This window comes from Hippopotamus amphibius, chromosome 4, assembly GCF_030028045.1.
Source record: "Hippopotamus amphibius kiboko isolate mHipAmp2 chromosome 4, mHipAmp2.hap2, whole genome shotgun sequence".
Classification (NCBI taxonomy): Eukaryota; Metazoa; Chordata; class Mammalia; order Artiodactyla; family Hippopotamidae; genus Hippopotamus; species Hippopotamus amphibius.
The window spans coordinates 97,746,020-97,762,383 of record NC_080189.1 but is presented as its reverse complement, the minus strand read 5'-3'; the positions used below and the strand labels follow the sequence as shown (position 1 = coordinate 97,762,383).

General features: G+C 40.6%; 1 protein-coding gene across 3 annotated transcripts in view; it reads right to left on the bottom strand.

Annotated features, from left to right (window-relative positions):
• The window catches only part of GRM3 (glutamate metabotropic receptor 3), a 233,403-nt gene that overhangs the window by 69,328 nt on the left and 147,711 nt on the right, over positions 1-16,364 (bottom strand). For all 3 annotated transcript variants that reach the window (XM_057732213.1, XM_057732214.1, XM_057732215.1), the window contains one exon: positions 1,754-2,609. In XM_057732213.1, coding sequence (XP_057588196.1) covers positions 1,754-2,609 — 856 coding nt within the window. The remainder of the gene's footprint in view (positions 1-1,753; positions 2,610-16,364) is intronic.

Genomic DNA, 16,364 nt, shown 5'->3' with positions numbered 1-16,364 from the left:
ACGGGGTGGGGGGGGGGAGACGAAGGAGGGAGGGGATACGGGGATATGTGTATAAATACAGATGACTGACCTTGGTGTACCTTAAAAACTGGTACAAGAGTGTAAAGCAATTATATTCCAATAAAAAAAAAAGTCAGTGAAATGAAGGAAAATATTTTGGTTACAAAAAACACCTTGCAAAGCTCTCTGAAATCCAAGAGTTTTCTTTCTGTTAGCTGTTGATGAGTGGATATATCTGTATATTTGCATACTAAGGAGTAATGAACTAGAATAACAGAGTTAATTAATACTTGTGCTGCTAAAGATAAATGATTAACCCAAGGGTAGTCTGGAAGGGGAGGAGGGTGTTTGTCTCACTCATCTTTAAGAGCTAAGTGCATTGTAGATGCTATTTATAGATACCTAGCATTCACTTATGTTTAAAGTAAAGATATTCTTTCTGACTGAGTTTATGGTCCATTCTTATACTCTGGAGATGTCAATATGAACTGATCTGGGATTTTGAGATAAATAGAAAGGATGTACAAAAATGTGGCTGATAATTTTTGTGTTTGTTTTCAAGGCTAGTTTAGGGGTTAGAGTTCTGGACTAGGTGAAAGTTGTTATGGGTTTTTCTCTCAGTACTACCGGTGATTTTTCAGGCCATTTGACTTCGGAGTGATTATCTATAAGGGAGATGTGAGAACTGCCACTTTCTCTGATGATAGTATGATTTCAGCATACAAACTTTCATGTCTTGGATGATAAATCAATTGAAACAGACTGCAGACTAGAATGATGTCCCAGTGGCAAGAGAGATGATTAGCAATTTAGACAAATGAAAGTGTTTTATCATTGTAATATTTTTGGCATCAAATCTTTGGTGCCCAATAATATTACTTACCATTTTATGATTAGGTTTAAGCTAAAACCCCCAGAACTAGTACCTTAATGCACTGATATCCGATGCACTGCAGAAGAGAAGGTGAGCCTAAAGATTTCGTGCTTTTTATCTGTTAGTAGTACATTAAAACACAGTACTATATTGAGAAATGTTGACAACATATTTATAAATAAATGAAAGAGCAGCAAAAGCCACTTTATATACACCTTTGGATGTTCACTTCTGTATCAGAAGGACTTTCATCAGTCTTCCATTTGCTTAAAGTCAAGCTCCCAGGAAAACAGTTTCATTTCATAACACGATTTGAGAAAATCCACAACTCAATACTGACATGGAAATGTTGCTGTACAGCAGAAGACATAAACTCAAATGCCTGGAATCACCACGCTCTGAGTATCTTCCCCTTTCTCACCCTAACTGGGCTCTGGGAAAAGAGTGACCCCCCCCCCCCCCCCCCCGTGAAAGTTATGAGACTTGCTCAAATCACCCAGAAGGAAAGCTTCGAAGTTCGCGTTCCTTAGAGAGCTGCCAATTCTGCTAAAGAAGATTAAATGCCCACATCACACGTGTCATATCCTACAGCTAATCACAAGAAAGAACAAATGTAGCATAGCCTGCATCTAGGCAGCTACCCCAGATCAGTCCAGCCTAGGGGGCCTTTCAATTTCATGTGGTGTACCAGCCAAGATACTCACTCAAAAATAAGTAAGAACATCAAAAAGCCATTATATTGCATCTCGGAATATTTCACAGTGTGAACCCCTTCTGTGGCTCTGAAACAAAGATTTCTGGGTCGGGGGCAGAGGTATTTGATTCCTCTTTGATGTCACTGTGTGCATCATAGAAGATGATGAAAGGTTCCTTGCTTACCTGTGAAGTTGATTTTCAGCAAGTAATCCTTGTACAACTTCTTCCCGTCCAGGATCTTCATGGCGTCGCAGAGCTTGGTGGTGTTGGGACAGAGGGTGCGCTGCATTTTGTGCAGGGCGTGGGCCATGGCGTACACGGCGTTCACCACGAACATGATCTTGGATTCTTGCTCGTAGTTGCTGCTGTCGATGGCCAGGTGTTTGTCGCAAGGGCGCCGGTGGTTGTGCTTGTTCTGGAGGCTGCACTGGAACTTCTGCTCCCAGAAGTCCCGGAACCAGGGGTTGCGGTGGTTGTTGTAGGGGTTGAGGCTCTGGAAGTAGCGATCGAACGGGCGGATGCGCTGGGAGGCCAGCTCCAGGGTGATGGCGCCGTAGGCCACGTGCTCGCTGCCCTTGACGATGCTCTCCTGCGCGCCCCAGCCGTCGCTGGCCACCCAGGTGAAGGAGGTGTTGGCGCGGCTGGCGGCGGCGATGAGCTCGCGCGAGTCATCGCTGCGCATGAAAAGAACCACGACGCGCGCGTTGGGCTTCTGCAGCAGCTCGCGGATCACGCTGTCGTAGGACTTGCGGATGTTGGAGCGACCCACCTTCTCGGCCGTGGCGATGCAGATGTTGCGCAGGCGGGCTTCCTGCTCGAAGGCCTCGATCCCCGTCTCCCCGTAGTCGCCCTCGGAGGCCACGGTGGACACGTAGGTCCAGTTGAAGAAACGCAAGATCTCGGCCATGGCTTTGGCCTGGTAGAAGTCGGGAGGCACGGTCCTGGCAAAGTAATCATAGCGTGATTTATCGCTGAGTTTGGCGCTGGTGGACGCGTAGCTTATCTGTGGGATCTGGAAGAGCCTCAGCAGGTTGGCCACCTGGGAGAGGGAGACAGGGGAGGTACCATTTTTAGAAACGCGGAGGTGATTGACAGTGCATGAAAGAGGAAACATACCAAGCCTTTCCCCAGCTCCCTTTTCACCTCTAGATCGCTAAGCTTTTGTGGACGCTTTGCCTGATACTTCCCTGCATACTGTATCTGGTGTATTAGGGAGTAGGTTCCAAGCAGGTAATTCAGGTGCTGGGAAAAGACAAAGAGAAATCACTCTTCTTTCTCTCCTAGACTTTATAATAGACCCTGGACCAGGATCAGTCCTGTTCAGGTGTCCTCAATGGGGCCGTTTTAAGTTTCTGGGGTCTCCTTATAACTCAGGCTAACAATGAACTACACTGAATTGGCCAAATTCGATTTTTAGCAACTTGGCTGTGGTTGTATAGAAGGAGCCTGGGTGTTGTCTAATTCTCACTTCCCCCTCTTTTGCTAAAAAGGCAGTCTCTGAAAGAGTTTAATTTAGGAACTGTATGCCACATGGACAGTCCAAATTAGACATTTATTATCTAGGTTAAGCCAAAAAAAAAAAAAAATCCATTCTTTTTGGTCCACCCAAATTGTTGGCATACGCCTTTCTAAACTTCTGAAGACCAACATTTTCTTTGCGTTTTTAATGTTTTGTTTCTGCTTGAACTGTACAGAGTCCAAGCATACAAATGCTGTTCTTATGACATTTTTGACTGAAAAGCAAATAAGGAAGTATTGAGGACCTTGTCAAAAAGAGAACCATTTGCTTTAAAATGTTTACTTATTCCAAATAATGTAAATTTCTTATAATTTACCTATCAATGATATTTCACTGTTTTTATTTATTACAGAATAAGAAAGGAAAGTGACACGCATATCAAGGAGCATTTTGTGCATGGAGTATTTGTGAAATTTATACATTTTAAAATATATACACAAACTTATTAATAATAAGTTTGTTTTTATGTTTGCCGGCTACCTCACATATTCTGAACATTTCTGTCTGCACACTGACTTTAGTTACCTAATATACTAAGTGGACTTTAATTGGAAACAATGTTGACTATTGCAATATACTCTATGAGTACTTTGAAATTTCCCTTCTGGAATCTGGGGTTTCAGGTTTCTATTTGACATGCAGGAAGCACAGCTTGAAGTAGCCAGCGGTGAGCAAAGAGCACAAGTAACATCCAGCAACTGACAGCTGAGTCCTGATTAAGCATCATTTCATCTGGCAACGGAAACCAACAGCCAGAGTCATACACAGCCACGCAGCATCTTCTTAGAGATCGGGCCTGCTATTAAAATCAACACTTGATGGAGCCCAGAGCTATCAAAAATGTTTCCTATGTCCTTTCAAATCCTGGTACCTCTCACTTAACTACAAATAGAACAGCAAGAAATTCTGGCATTTAGTACGCAATTTAATGCAAGCTTAGGATCCAGATCTTTTTTGCATTTGGTAAAGAATTTTTAAAATATATATCCTAGGATGTGAGTGAATTTGGAGGAATGGAGGTGAGTAGATGGGTGAGTGGTGGATGAAGGCTGGTATGCCATTTATTATTTTCTTTTCTCCAGCCTAGAGACCCTGAACAAAGTGACCTCTACTGATTCATTTGAACATGGCAGCGTTGCTTGTTTACTCAGCCTGATTGAGATAGCACTGAGCCAGTACTGTCATCACTTCTGTACTGAGTACCTGGCTTCTTTTGGATGTAAGTACCACTGTGGCAGACAGGTGATAAGAGCCCTGTCTGTGCACGGGCTTGGCTTGATTATGGAGTTTCTGGGTGACATTGGAGAGGCCGTCTCTTCTGGATGATACAGTTTTCTAATCTTCAAGATCTGTTCATCAGGACCTGAAACCCTCAGGCAGGCAGAGAATGAAAGGACCTTAAAAAATGCCCAGAGACATCATTTTCTGGCAGTGAGGAGCCACAGTGAATGGTTCCTGAAGTGCAGAAACGTTCTTCTCCAGGAGGGACATGAGTAATGAGAAGCTGCTGAAGGAAAAAGTTCTTATCTTTTGACAGCTAGGATCCTGTGACTTCCTGTCTACCTCTCCAGCATGTCTGAGGACAATGTACAAACAAGGCAGACTGTGCAAGAGAGTGAACTAGGCATACGGCAATGTGGCAACATGGAGAAGGATCTCGGGGCTGGGAAGGAGCACAGTGAGCAGTAGCATGTGCAGGAAGGTGGTGGGTTAGAGTAAAACTGCAACTAATGCCATCATTTTAAGAGTAGTTATCTGATATACACACTACTGCATATAAAATAGATAAACAATAAGGACCTACTGTACAGCACAGAGAACTATATTCAATATCTTATAATAACCTATAATGGAAAGGAATCTGAAGAAGAGTATATATACACATATATGTCTGAATCACTTTGCTATACATTTGAAACTCACACAACTTTGTAAATCAACTCTACTTCAATAATAAAAAAGAATAGTTATGTGTGTATGTTTAATGAGGAAACTACAGCCTACTTTAGAAAAAGGAGGCACGTTTAGTGAGCTAAACATGAGAATGGAACACAAATAAAGAACTAAGGATAATCTCAGTTGTATTACCTATACTTAATAGCCCAGAGCAATCATATAGTCAAAATTATGATGTTCAGAGTTACATTAGAAACACATGTAATTAAATACGCTACCACGTGTGAAATAGATAGCTAGTGGGAACCTGCTGTATAGCACAGGGAGCTCAGCTCGGTGTGCTGTGATGACCTAGATGGGGGGGATGGGTGGGGGGAGGCCCAAGAGGGACGGGATATATGTATACACATAGCTGATTCACTTCACTGTACAGCAGAAACTAACAACATTGTAAAGCAATCATACGCCAATTAAAAAAAAAGAAGAGACACGTGTAATGCAAATGAATGACAGAACAAAGTACTGAAGTCCTTTTGCCATGGTGAACAGTTCATTTTAAAACTAGTTTCCTTAGATTATAAGAGTAAAAATGCTTTATGTAAAAAGTAAACAACACAGCAATCAGCAAATTATAAATCTCCCTTCCTTTCCCTCCCTCAACCACCCCAACTGGCTTTCTAGAGAAGAATAGTGTTCTTAGTTTGGTTTGTGCATTTTCAAAATGTATTTATTCTGTTGTAAAACCAGTGCTAAGGGTCTGGGCATTTCTATGTATATTTTCTCCTTTGATAGGCACAACTGCTTTTTATGATGAATATCGTTTTCTCCATTTTAGACATGCAGAGATTGAGTTCTGCTAGATGAAGAAACTTGTTCATTATCATACGATTAGAAAGTGGGGGCAAAATCAAGATTTAGAAGCAGGTGTTTTGACCTTAAGGACCATGGCTGTCCTGTCTGCTGTCTCCTGTGTGACTGTGGATCTGAGGTGTGAAGCACAGAGAGACACCCAGGTAGGAAGAATGAGAGGGAGGAACTGGAGCAGTGTTGTGGTTTACTCCATGGACCACGTAATCACTCTTAGAAACTTTCTTTTTAATATAAAACTTAAAACGAGGATTGGTGGATAGCCAGCTGGATGTTTCCTGCTCGTTTGCCTAAAAACTGGGCATCTGAAATGTTCCTGACTTGCTTTGCTGGCCATATGGTTTCTTCTGTGAAAACATGAAGAAATAAGGGGACTCCCACATTGGACATCATTTTTAAAAATAACAGATCATTTTAGGATGGAAAATAATGTGAACTTTTGGAAGAAAGTTACCCAGTTACAGTGTTAGTAGGAGTGGAGGAATGAGAAACAGAATCTAGTTTTATCCTTGAGGAAAAACCACTTTAAAAGTAGAGCTATACTTCTCAGGGTTCGATACTCTGATAAAAAGCTATAGAGCTTAAGGGCAATAGGAAGACTTAAAAAATAATTTGGACAGTAAATAATAGTCTCAATAAGACAGAAGAGACAAAATCTCCGAAGAGGCCACTGGGTTGCTGGGCTGCACTGGGGCATATGAATGTTGAAAGAACTTAGTGAGAAGGATGAAAGCTGTAGGTGAGTTGGGTCCTTGGGCATCCTCCCGGACAACATAAAATATTGGCAGGAACCTGTGGGAATTACGGAGACAAAAGGACAGAATTTGAAAGTGCAGTGATTTTTGTTGTTGTTTAAAATTATATTTTAGCAGAAGTTGTGGTGAGAAGAGGTAGAATCAATGGATGGGAGAGTTGGTTCCAAATGAGTGAAGGAAAGACACTGCCCAGTCCTTCTTGTTTCCTGATACTTCTGAATGAGAATGTTTCCTTATCTGAAAATGGTGATACAAATACATGAAAAAATTCTCTCACACCCAAGTAGGAGAGAAGACCAACAGAGAAGCCCATAATCAATGAAGTTTGCCTCCAGTTCTGAGTTCTGGAAGAAATCACAGATTAAATTAGATAATCATGGGCTTCCCTGGTGGTGCAGTGCTTAAGAATCTGCCTGCCAATGCAGGGGACACGGGTTCGATCAAGCCCTGGTCCAGGAAGATCCCACATGCTATGGAGCAACTAAGCCCGTGTGCCACAACTACTGAGCCCACATGCCACAACTACTGAAGCCTGCACGCCTAGAGCCCATGCTCTGCAACAAGAGAAGCCACTGCAATGAGAAACCGGAACACCGCAATGAAGAGTAGCTTCGGCTTGCTACAACTAGAGAAATCCCGGACCGCAGCAACAAAGACCTAATGCAGCCAAAAATAAAAATAAATAAATAAATAATAAAATAAATCTTAAAAAATAAATCAGATACTCATTATTAATAATTTTGGAGAAATCAATAATGGGAGGACTGTCAGAAGGTAAAAAGGGAGGAGTAAGGGCAAATTCAGGAACTATAAATCAGGAATAAATATAAAATCAATAACCATAATATATTTTGGTAATTTGCTAAAATAGAGTTTCCCACAGAGAGCATGCAGACACTTAGAAATGAACAAGAGAATTACAAGGAGTCAGCATGGATTCACTAAGAATGAGTTTCACTAGAGTCTTTTCAACATTAGTTGAACCATTTAGGGAGGAGTTGTAGCCATGGACTGTGACTTTAGCAAGGTATTGGTGACATTATTAGGACTCCTGTGAAAAAGAGAAAGTGACAGGCGTTGAATGAAAAAGTTAAATATACTAAAAGACAACAGCTTGGAAGAAAGTCTGTATGAGGTGGTCAATCGAGATTAAATTTTTATCAATGACTTTGGAAAAAAATGTAAATAAGCTATAAGATCATTACATTTTAGAGTTAGAAGAAGCCATGAAGATAATCTAAGCCTTTTGCTTTATAGGTGAGGAAACTGAAGCTCACAGAGTGAAGTGAATTTCCAAAATTTACACAAGCAATAAATGAAAAATCAAGATGAGAGCCCAGTTTCTTGATTCTTCTAAAGATCTAGTCTCCTTCTCTGTCAATAAGGTGATATTACATAGGGAGAGATGTATGTTTCTGGATTTAAGTTAAAATTACACAAGTGAAGAAAGAATAAAAAAACTTGGAAAAAAATGACGATACACATGTAAAGTTGAATGTTGCAAAAATCCATCAGAAATCTGAGGGTGGCTAAAGTCAAAGAGGGATTCTTAAGTGGTTTGCTCTCTTTAGATTCAACCTGAGATCCACTGTTATAGATGTGTTATTGCTTTAATCCTCACAACAATCTTATGAGGCTGATACTACCATTATCCCATTTTACAGATTGAAGAACTGAGGCACAGAGCACATAGGGATCCTGCTGAAGAGCCCATAGGTGACAGAGACAGGGTTTGATCCCAGGCATCTGACACTATGCTTAACTTCCCACACTTTTTCAATTCATTCTGTTGCTCAAGCTCTTAACCTCTGCCATATGGAATTCCTCTCATTACAGGGTAGCAACGATATATTTCAAGTTATAATATGTCTATATTTTTCATTTCTGAATCACTAACTCCTTGATTGGAGGACCAAGAGCAATCCTTCCTTATTATCAAAAGTGTACTTTTTTATTTGTTCGTCTACACTTTGAGATGACTCCTTAGATGTTTGTTTACTGACTGGCCATCTACAGAGATAAGAACAGTTGTCTAAGAAACCAGAGGACATTTCAGCCGGCAGTTTGAAAGCTTCAAGCTATAAATGTGCTGATCAGGTCTGGCTTTATGATTTATGTGAGAAACACCAAGACCTTATGTTAGAGCCTGTTGTTTCCCAGGGTCTGAGAGGCCGCATACAGGTTTCGCAGAAGCCCTTTCTGCATGTAGCATGTGCTATAGTTTTATGTTCAATGTTCAAACACCTTGAGGTATCAGTGGATACCTTTCTGGGTGGTTTGAATTTATCCCAGACTAGGTTGTGCAATGTTTCCATTGTAACCTCTCAAGTCACAAATGTGTGACTTTTTTTCGACTCGAGGAGAAATGCTTAAGATGCTGGACTTGGCCAGCTACTATCATATTTTCCAGCAGATGCTATGGTCTGAAGTGAGTATTTTTGTCTTTGTCCTATTTTAGCAGTTGTAAGCAGGAGTATTTAGGATGGGCTTCACTGGCAATAGTTGTCCAACAAACCAACAAACCAATGGTACCTACTGTTGCACGTCTGCTACAATTTTGCCATTATTTTCCCCTCCAAATGACCTCAACTCTAGATCATTTCTCCCATGTGCTGTGTCCTCACATCTGCACTCCTTTGCACTTGTGGTTCCTTGTGCTCAGAATGAACCTCCCCCCTTGCTTGCTCAGTGAATCCTTTCAAGCACCCCTTCTCTGAGAAACCTTCCTTGATTGTCCGAGGTGCGTGCCCATCTTCTGAGACTCTGTGACTTCTTTATGTATTTCCCTCGTGACACTAATCAGAGTATATGATGGGTGACTTCTAGATCATTCACTGACTCCTCCAGTGGAGTGAAAACTCTGAAGGACAGGGATGGACATTGTTAATCTTTGTCTCCTTGATGCCTAGCAGAGTAGAGAGGTGCTCCATGTTCCTTGTTAAGTAAATGAGTTGAGAGCTTTCTGCTTTTCCAGGGGACTTTTCTAATTGCAAGGATAGGTTTCTGTGGGAACTCACCTCCACAAACAAGCTCTGTACCAGCAAGCAATGTAAAAGCTCCTCTCAATCACTACCTGTAGACAATATTCTGTGCAGCGTGGATCCTTCACTAATCATTGTCAAGTTTGCACCAAAATGAGATGACACATAGACAACTGGCTTAGACCTTGAGGTAGTGGAAGCAAAGGTTTTCATACCATTAAAACCAATTTCTCCAAATTATCTCTGTATACGTAAGTAGGAGTATACGAAAAAGAAAGTCAATATCATGCCAACAGGATCTGGCCACTGCACCAATTTCCTTTGGGCTACAAAGGTACCTTTGTGTCTTAAGGAAGACAAACTAAGGGACTTACCATGGAACCTTAGTCCTCAAACCACATAAACCTAAAGTAGGAATCATATAAACCTAAGGGAAGACTTCATCAAATGAATCCATACTAAGGTCTGATTAGGTAAGATTTTTCTGGAAACAAATGCTTTATCTACAAGATACATAAGCAGCCAAACATTCAGCACGCACATCAGTTGCCCAGTTCTTATTCTTTCTTGGGAATGTCTTTCCCATAATCAATAGTCAATTATGAAGTGATGCTACTGTAGGCATCCAAACTATCCTTATTCACTGTTGGAAACTTTGAGTTAAAGAGCAATTTATTTGGGAGTTTTACTCTTCCTGACATTTTTTAGCAAGTCATGGGGACTCTTTACAATTCCAGGTATCATGCTTCATTTCAGTGATGCTCTAATTGTGGGAAAAAAGAATAAAAGCTATGAGAAAGAGCTCGGGTAGTCTATTCTTTGAAGTTGTGAAGAAAGGGAGTATGAATTGGAAATTTCAGAGTCATCTATGAGCCCCTGCATCCTGTGGTCACTCTTCCCATTCAGGACATCCATGATGTACCCATTTTAAACATGAGCTTTGTGCCTTCTGTGGTGGCACAATGCCAAACATTTTTTTTTCAACAGAAGACAAAAAAGGCGTATGAACGTCTAGAGTCCTGTAGAAAAGAGTTTCCCACTAAAGTGATTGTCTGTGATGAGTATTCTTTTCAGAACTTTCACTGTTATTGTCTTCTGAGACTGTGCTAATGTATTAAAAGGGACAACAATAGCTGGTTTTTATGGAAGCCTGTGCTTAGCTACAAGAATTCCAGATGGTAAAGAGGCATCAAATGATTACTTTCCAAGAAAAGTGCTATCTGCAAAGCTGAACTGTATACATTTGAAAAATAAGCCGTTGCTGTTGTCCTGGGAATTAGGAGACTTGATAATACCCTCCATGGGTTTGCCTTTGCATTCAGTGCTGCTCCCATATCGCTTTGGGGCTGTTTTCCAAGAATAAGCCTACACCTTTAATTGTTTTATCACACATGCAGTGCTGAATGCTTTGTTTCATTCTTTTAATTAAGTGATTATATATAAGCCTGGAGGAATGCTGTGCTTTAAACCATCTGCTACCTTATAACCCATGTTATTACATAAAGGCAGTTCTAAAAGTTGTGACAGGAAGAGACCTCGGTGACCCTCCTATTCAGATTGATCAAGCTGCACTATTAGCTGTGTAAAATCCCAGACTGGCTTGGATTTTAAACTGGAACTGGAGGTGGTATGTAGTTGAGAAACTGCCTGAGGAATTCAAGCTGTTCCCATCACATGAGTTATTTGCCTATAAAGGATGCCAATCATATTGTTATTGCAGAAAGGATTAGTCACTTTTTTTTTTGGACCACACTACCTGCAGCACATCTGGGAATGTTTTGCATGAGAAGAGTTGACTGGAACCCCTGTTTGAAGGTCAGAGATTAATCTGCATTTAGGAAAACATGTAATAGAGGGTAGCAAATGCAATTTTTCTCAGTGTAATCTGCAAAAGTCACTGATTCTTACATACTATGAGCACAAAAAACACTCTAGTCAAAGGTTTATACTGCCATTTCCATTAATGGCATGACTCAGTCCTGACGATTTTGCAGGGATGATCCAGACAAAGGACTCCTTAATCATGGCAGAAGCCTTCATAAATGGCTTGCAGTAACCCTGATTTCTATCCCTCCCTCTCCTGAAATCTTTGCACTCAACACCTGTGGTTTGCAACCCAGAGAGTCAGACACTTTCATTTTCTTCCTTTGTAACTAAGAAATTTGTGAAGAGCAGGTTAGCCATTTTGGCATCCTCATCGCTCATCACTGAGGCTGAAATGCTATGTAGACCACATATGATCCCTTGAGTCACGTTTCTCCAGGAGACCAGCATCATCAGACATGTCAGGTTTCTCATCGTGAGAAACCCACATTCGACAAGGGTCTGTCTTGCACCCTTTCTAACAAGGCACCATCTCAGGAATGACTTTGTTTCCAACTAGACTTAGCAAGTACTTAGAAGAGGAAAAGATGGTATTTTGCTCACTGAATTAACCTGTGTCTGCTCTTTGCTTTTTATCCCCTGTGAATTAATTTTCAAGAGAAATCATGGAGTTGGATTGGCTTGAGTTGCAGTCCCTGACAATAAGATGAGAAGGTCTATGGCATGTCTGGTCCAGTGGGCATTAGTGTTTGCCAGTGACTGACACCTGCAGAAGGATGACTGCAAGGATGACTTGACACCAACAGACCTATTAAAAACACATCCTTTAGTGCCTTGGATATTGATTTTTGACAGTGCCTCTTGAGGGTGTAACAGAGCCACAAGTTGAACGAATCCATATTTTTCTGTGGCCCCCGAAGTCACTTGTATAACATAATATGATAAATTTAGTCCTATTAATAAAAAAGGCACTATCCTTTTTGACTGTTAACCAAAGCCCAAAAGCTATTGGGTATGCCCAGGAAGAGCTAAGGGCTGTAGCTTAATTAAAAAAAAAAGATTATTATTTATTTCTGAGGTCCTTTGCAATAAGGACCATATACCATATTATTTGTAGCAAATAGAACTATGTTTTTCCTGTTAACTGTTCATTACTTCAACAGAGCTGTCAGGTATAAAAGCAAGCAGGATAGCCATTTAGTCCATAGGATTAGAATTGAACAGGCCGGGCTTCCTAGGTGGTGCAGTGGTTAAGAATCCGCCTGCCAATGCAGGGGACACGGGTTCGATCCCTGCTCCAGGAAGATCCCACATGCCGTGGAGCAACTAAGCCCGTGCGCCACAACTATTGAGCCCATGTGCTGCAACTACTGAAGCCCACGTGCCTAGAGTCCATGCTTCACAACAAGAGAAGCCACAACAATGAGGAGCCTGCGCCCCACAAAGAAGAGTAGTCCCCACTCACCGCAACTAAAAGAAAGCCCGCGCACAGCAAAAAAGACCCAACACAGCCAATAAAATAAATAAATAAATAAATAAATAAATAAAGTAATTGATTAAAAAAAAAGAAGAAGAATTGAACAGGCCAACACTGGAATACCAGCCCCTTCTCTCACTAGCGGCATGAACTTAGGCAAATTATTTTAATTCCTTAAGCTTCTGTTTCCTCATCTGTAAAAAGGAAATAAGTAGTCTCTGGTGTATGAAGTGATAGGATTAAGTGATAACACCTGTGAAGCACTTAACTCACTGGCTGGCAGGTAGTAAATGTTCCAAAAGTGGGAGAGGTGATGAGAATGACTGATCCAGCAGTCATTCTTTCAGCAAACTGCAATTGAGGTCTATTATACAAGGCACTGTTCTCAAATTTAGATCGTCCTAAGATGATAATGTACCCCTACTATCTTCTAGGAAGTTGTGGTCTCCTGGGGACAAAGAAACATACCAGGGATAAAATTTTGAGATAAATGTACACATACTTATACAAAAACAGAGGTGAAGGAGCAAGTTCAGGTGAGTCCTGGCAGGCTCCCATGTAGAGGTAACATTTGGACTTGATCTTGAAGACCTAGTGAATGTCTCCCAGGCAGAGGAAGGGAAAGGAGGTTTTCAGGCAGAAAGAAGCGCACAAAGACAGAGATGGACAAATGCACATTTGCTTTAAGAGTATCTGGTGGTTCAGTGTTATCAGGGTACCCAGTGCCCTGGGGGGATTAATAGGGTGAGGAAAGATAGAAGGACTGTGGCTGCACTGCTAAGTTTTTTATACTCTATGCTAAAGAGTTTGAATTTTATACTTTGAGATAAAAAGACATGAAAAAATTTTAATTAAGGGAATGACATGACCAAATTTACGTTCTAAAAAGGCCACAGTGGATGACATCCAACTTGAAAAGGAAAAGTCAGGGAAGGGTAATCAAATGGACAACATACTCATTCTGATTTGGGCTGTGAGTTTTTGAAGGCCGGGGACCTTGAAATCCCCCAAACAGTGAATAAGTTAATAATAGAAAGATCAAGATTGGAGGTTTAAATGAAATTTGAGTTCACTTAAAAGCATTTATTTGGTTGGTAGTAATTACTCATGTACTTGTGTCTTAATTTGTTCTCCTGTTTGTATCATTACAGGTCACCTTGAATTCTTCTTGGAAAGAAGCAGGTCATAAATAATTTTCATCATTGGAGACTAAAAAAAGGCTAAAGAACTTTTAAATTCCTGGAAGCAACTCATAAAAAAGAACATGAAGACTTTCTTCAAGGTAGAAATAAAAACTGAGAGTCAGATAAGTAAACTTTGATAACAGTTGAAATTCACTGGATGAACCTGCATTTATTGTCACATTTCTTTAAATCTCATATAAGTGATATTCCTTAAAACTACTGTGTCAGCATAGGTAATATGTGTTTAACGCACGTGCAGTTTTATTTCGATGGGAAGTTACTTTTTTGTGGAGAAATTCTGAACAAATTGTAGATTGTGTGTTCCATCACATCTGTTTTCCACACTGGGAGAGCTTAATTGCCTGGTTTGTATTCTCTGAGGCCTCGTTGTGAACCTAATGGCAGCTCCCCAAATTGGAGGCGCAGTGCCTGGGAGGGACCAGCTCGTCCCTACGAGGCGTGCCTTGCAAATTGACCCCATTAAGTGATGGCGAACGTCTCAAGATGCTTTGTCATTCTGACCACTTGGCAAGAAACCTGGTCTACATTTGGAATATAATTTTTGAAGGCATTGTTTTTACTGTATTTTCCCCTGTGTTGCAGTTCCCTCTACGGGAATGTAAAGTCAAGGAGCTGGCGTGAATCAAGTCTTTGTCACTAGAAACAGAGGGATTTCCATAATATACCAGGTGGTGATGTCAAAAATAGCGACACCACAATTTTAGCGCTCAAAGTCCCACTGCTACACCTCCTGGAGTAGCAACGTTTGCTTGGAGTTTAACTGCAGGTGTTTCTGGAACACTATTCTTAAATTTTCAGTGTCCACTAATTGGAAAAATACGCTGTAAGTTTTCAACCGCGTTTTTCTTAGGCCAGTAAAAGCACTTCTGCTACATTAAATCAATGGACTCTCGTTATTATAAACTACTAAGTGTTGGCTCTTTCCATATTGAAATACTGAGCTCTGTACATATCAATCCATTAAAAAGGCACACATTTAATGGTGATTTGGAAAGAGAACTTTGTGACGTTAAAGTAAAATCACAATTTAGCTTTAACTGAAAGTGTCAGCAGTCCTACGTGGTTGAGCTTACCTATTAATCTATGATCACATTGTAAAACACTCATTAATCTTTCAGGAATGCCTGTGTCCCTTGACTTTCATCTCACGACCTCCATCATAGACATGTGACCACCACAGAAGCTGGTTCTCAGCCACGGGCCATTCTTTTGCCCTGTGGACAGTGGTCCTGATGGTAACCTCTTGTTTTTCACGAGTAGTTTCCAAATAAACACATGACAGAAGGAGAATTAATTAAGGAATAAATTAACTCCAAAGCAAAGGAAAAGAAATAGTGCATCTTAGATAATTATCTCTGGCGAGAAACTTCTACCATGAAACAATGTTAACAGAAGCAGTTTTGAAGTGTTCTTGCTGTTGCCTCCCGCCCTGTGATAAAGTCCTTGAACAGCATCACTCTTTTTTGGAGGAGGGGAAGCCAGAGCCATGGAGAGAGTTTTGAAAACATCAGCTTTGTGAGATTGCTTTAGAATGAAGTCTGGGAAGGAAATAAATAAAAAGATTCTATCTGAGATAACTGTTGAGTCGGGTTTTTCTGAAGCTTAGATTATGTGAGGGGGTGATCAGGATAGCCATGTGGGAGACAGGCTATCTGGATTTTAATGTTGATTCCACTACTTGTAAAGTGGTAGAAACTTGAACTTGGTACTTGACCTTCATGAGCCTCAATTCCTCTTGGAACTATTCTCTTGCACTGGAGATGCTAAAAGTTAAAAAAAAACCAAAAGGCTAACAGATAATATCTACTAAAATCTAAAATGTTTAATTCTCATTATGTGTGAAACTATTTTTAAACTTTTTCATGTATGTTCTCATTTAATTCATGCAATAACCTAAGGTGCTATTAATATCTCAGTCTTAGACAGGAAGAAAGAGGTAACGAAGGATGAAATATAGCCTAGTTAGTCTGCATCCAGAGTGGTAATCACTGAGCTGAAATATTTTAAGAAGGCACAGTAAAAATATATAGTTGTATCCATGCTATGATTATTGTATTTGCAATATTAAACTTATTAAATGCAATGATCATTTTTACTTTTCTAGTGATAGAGACACTAAAGGTAGATTGGTAAGTGGACTTCTAATGCTGTCACTGTTTATCTTAAGGACAGGATGATGTTTCCTTTTCTTTTGTGTTAGCGCCCAGGACACTGCGTATCCTCTATGTGGAGAGACTGCAGAGAGCTTGATTAGAGGGAGAACGGGGCTC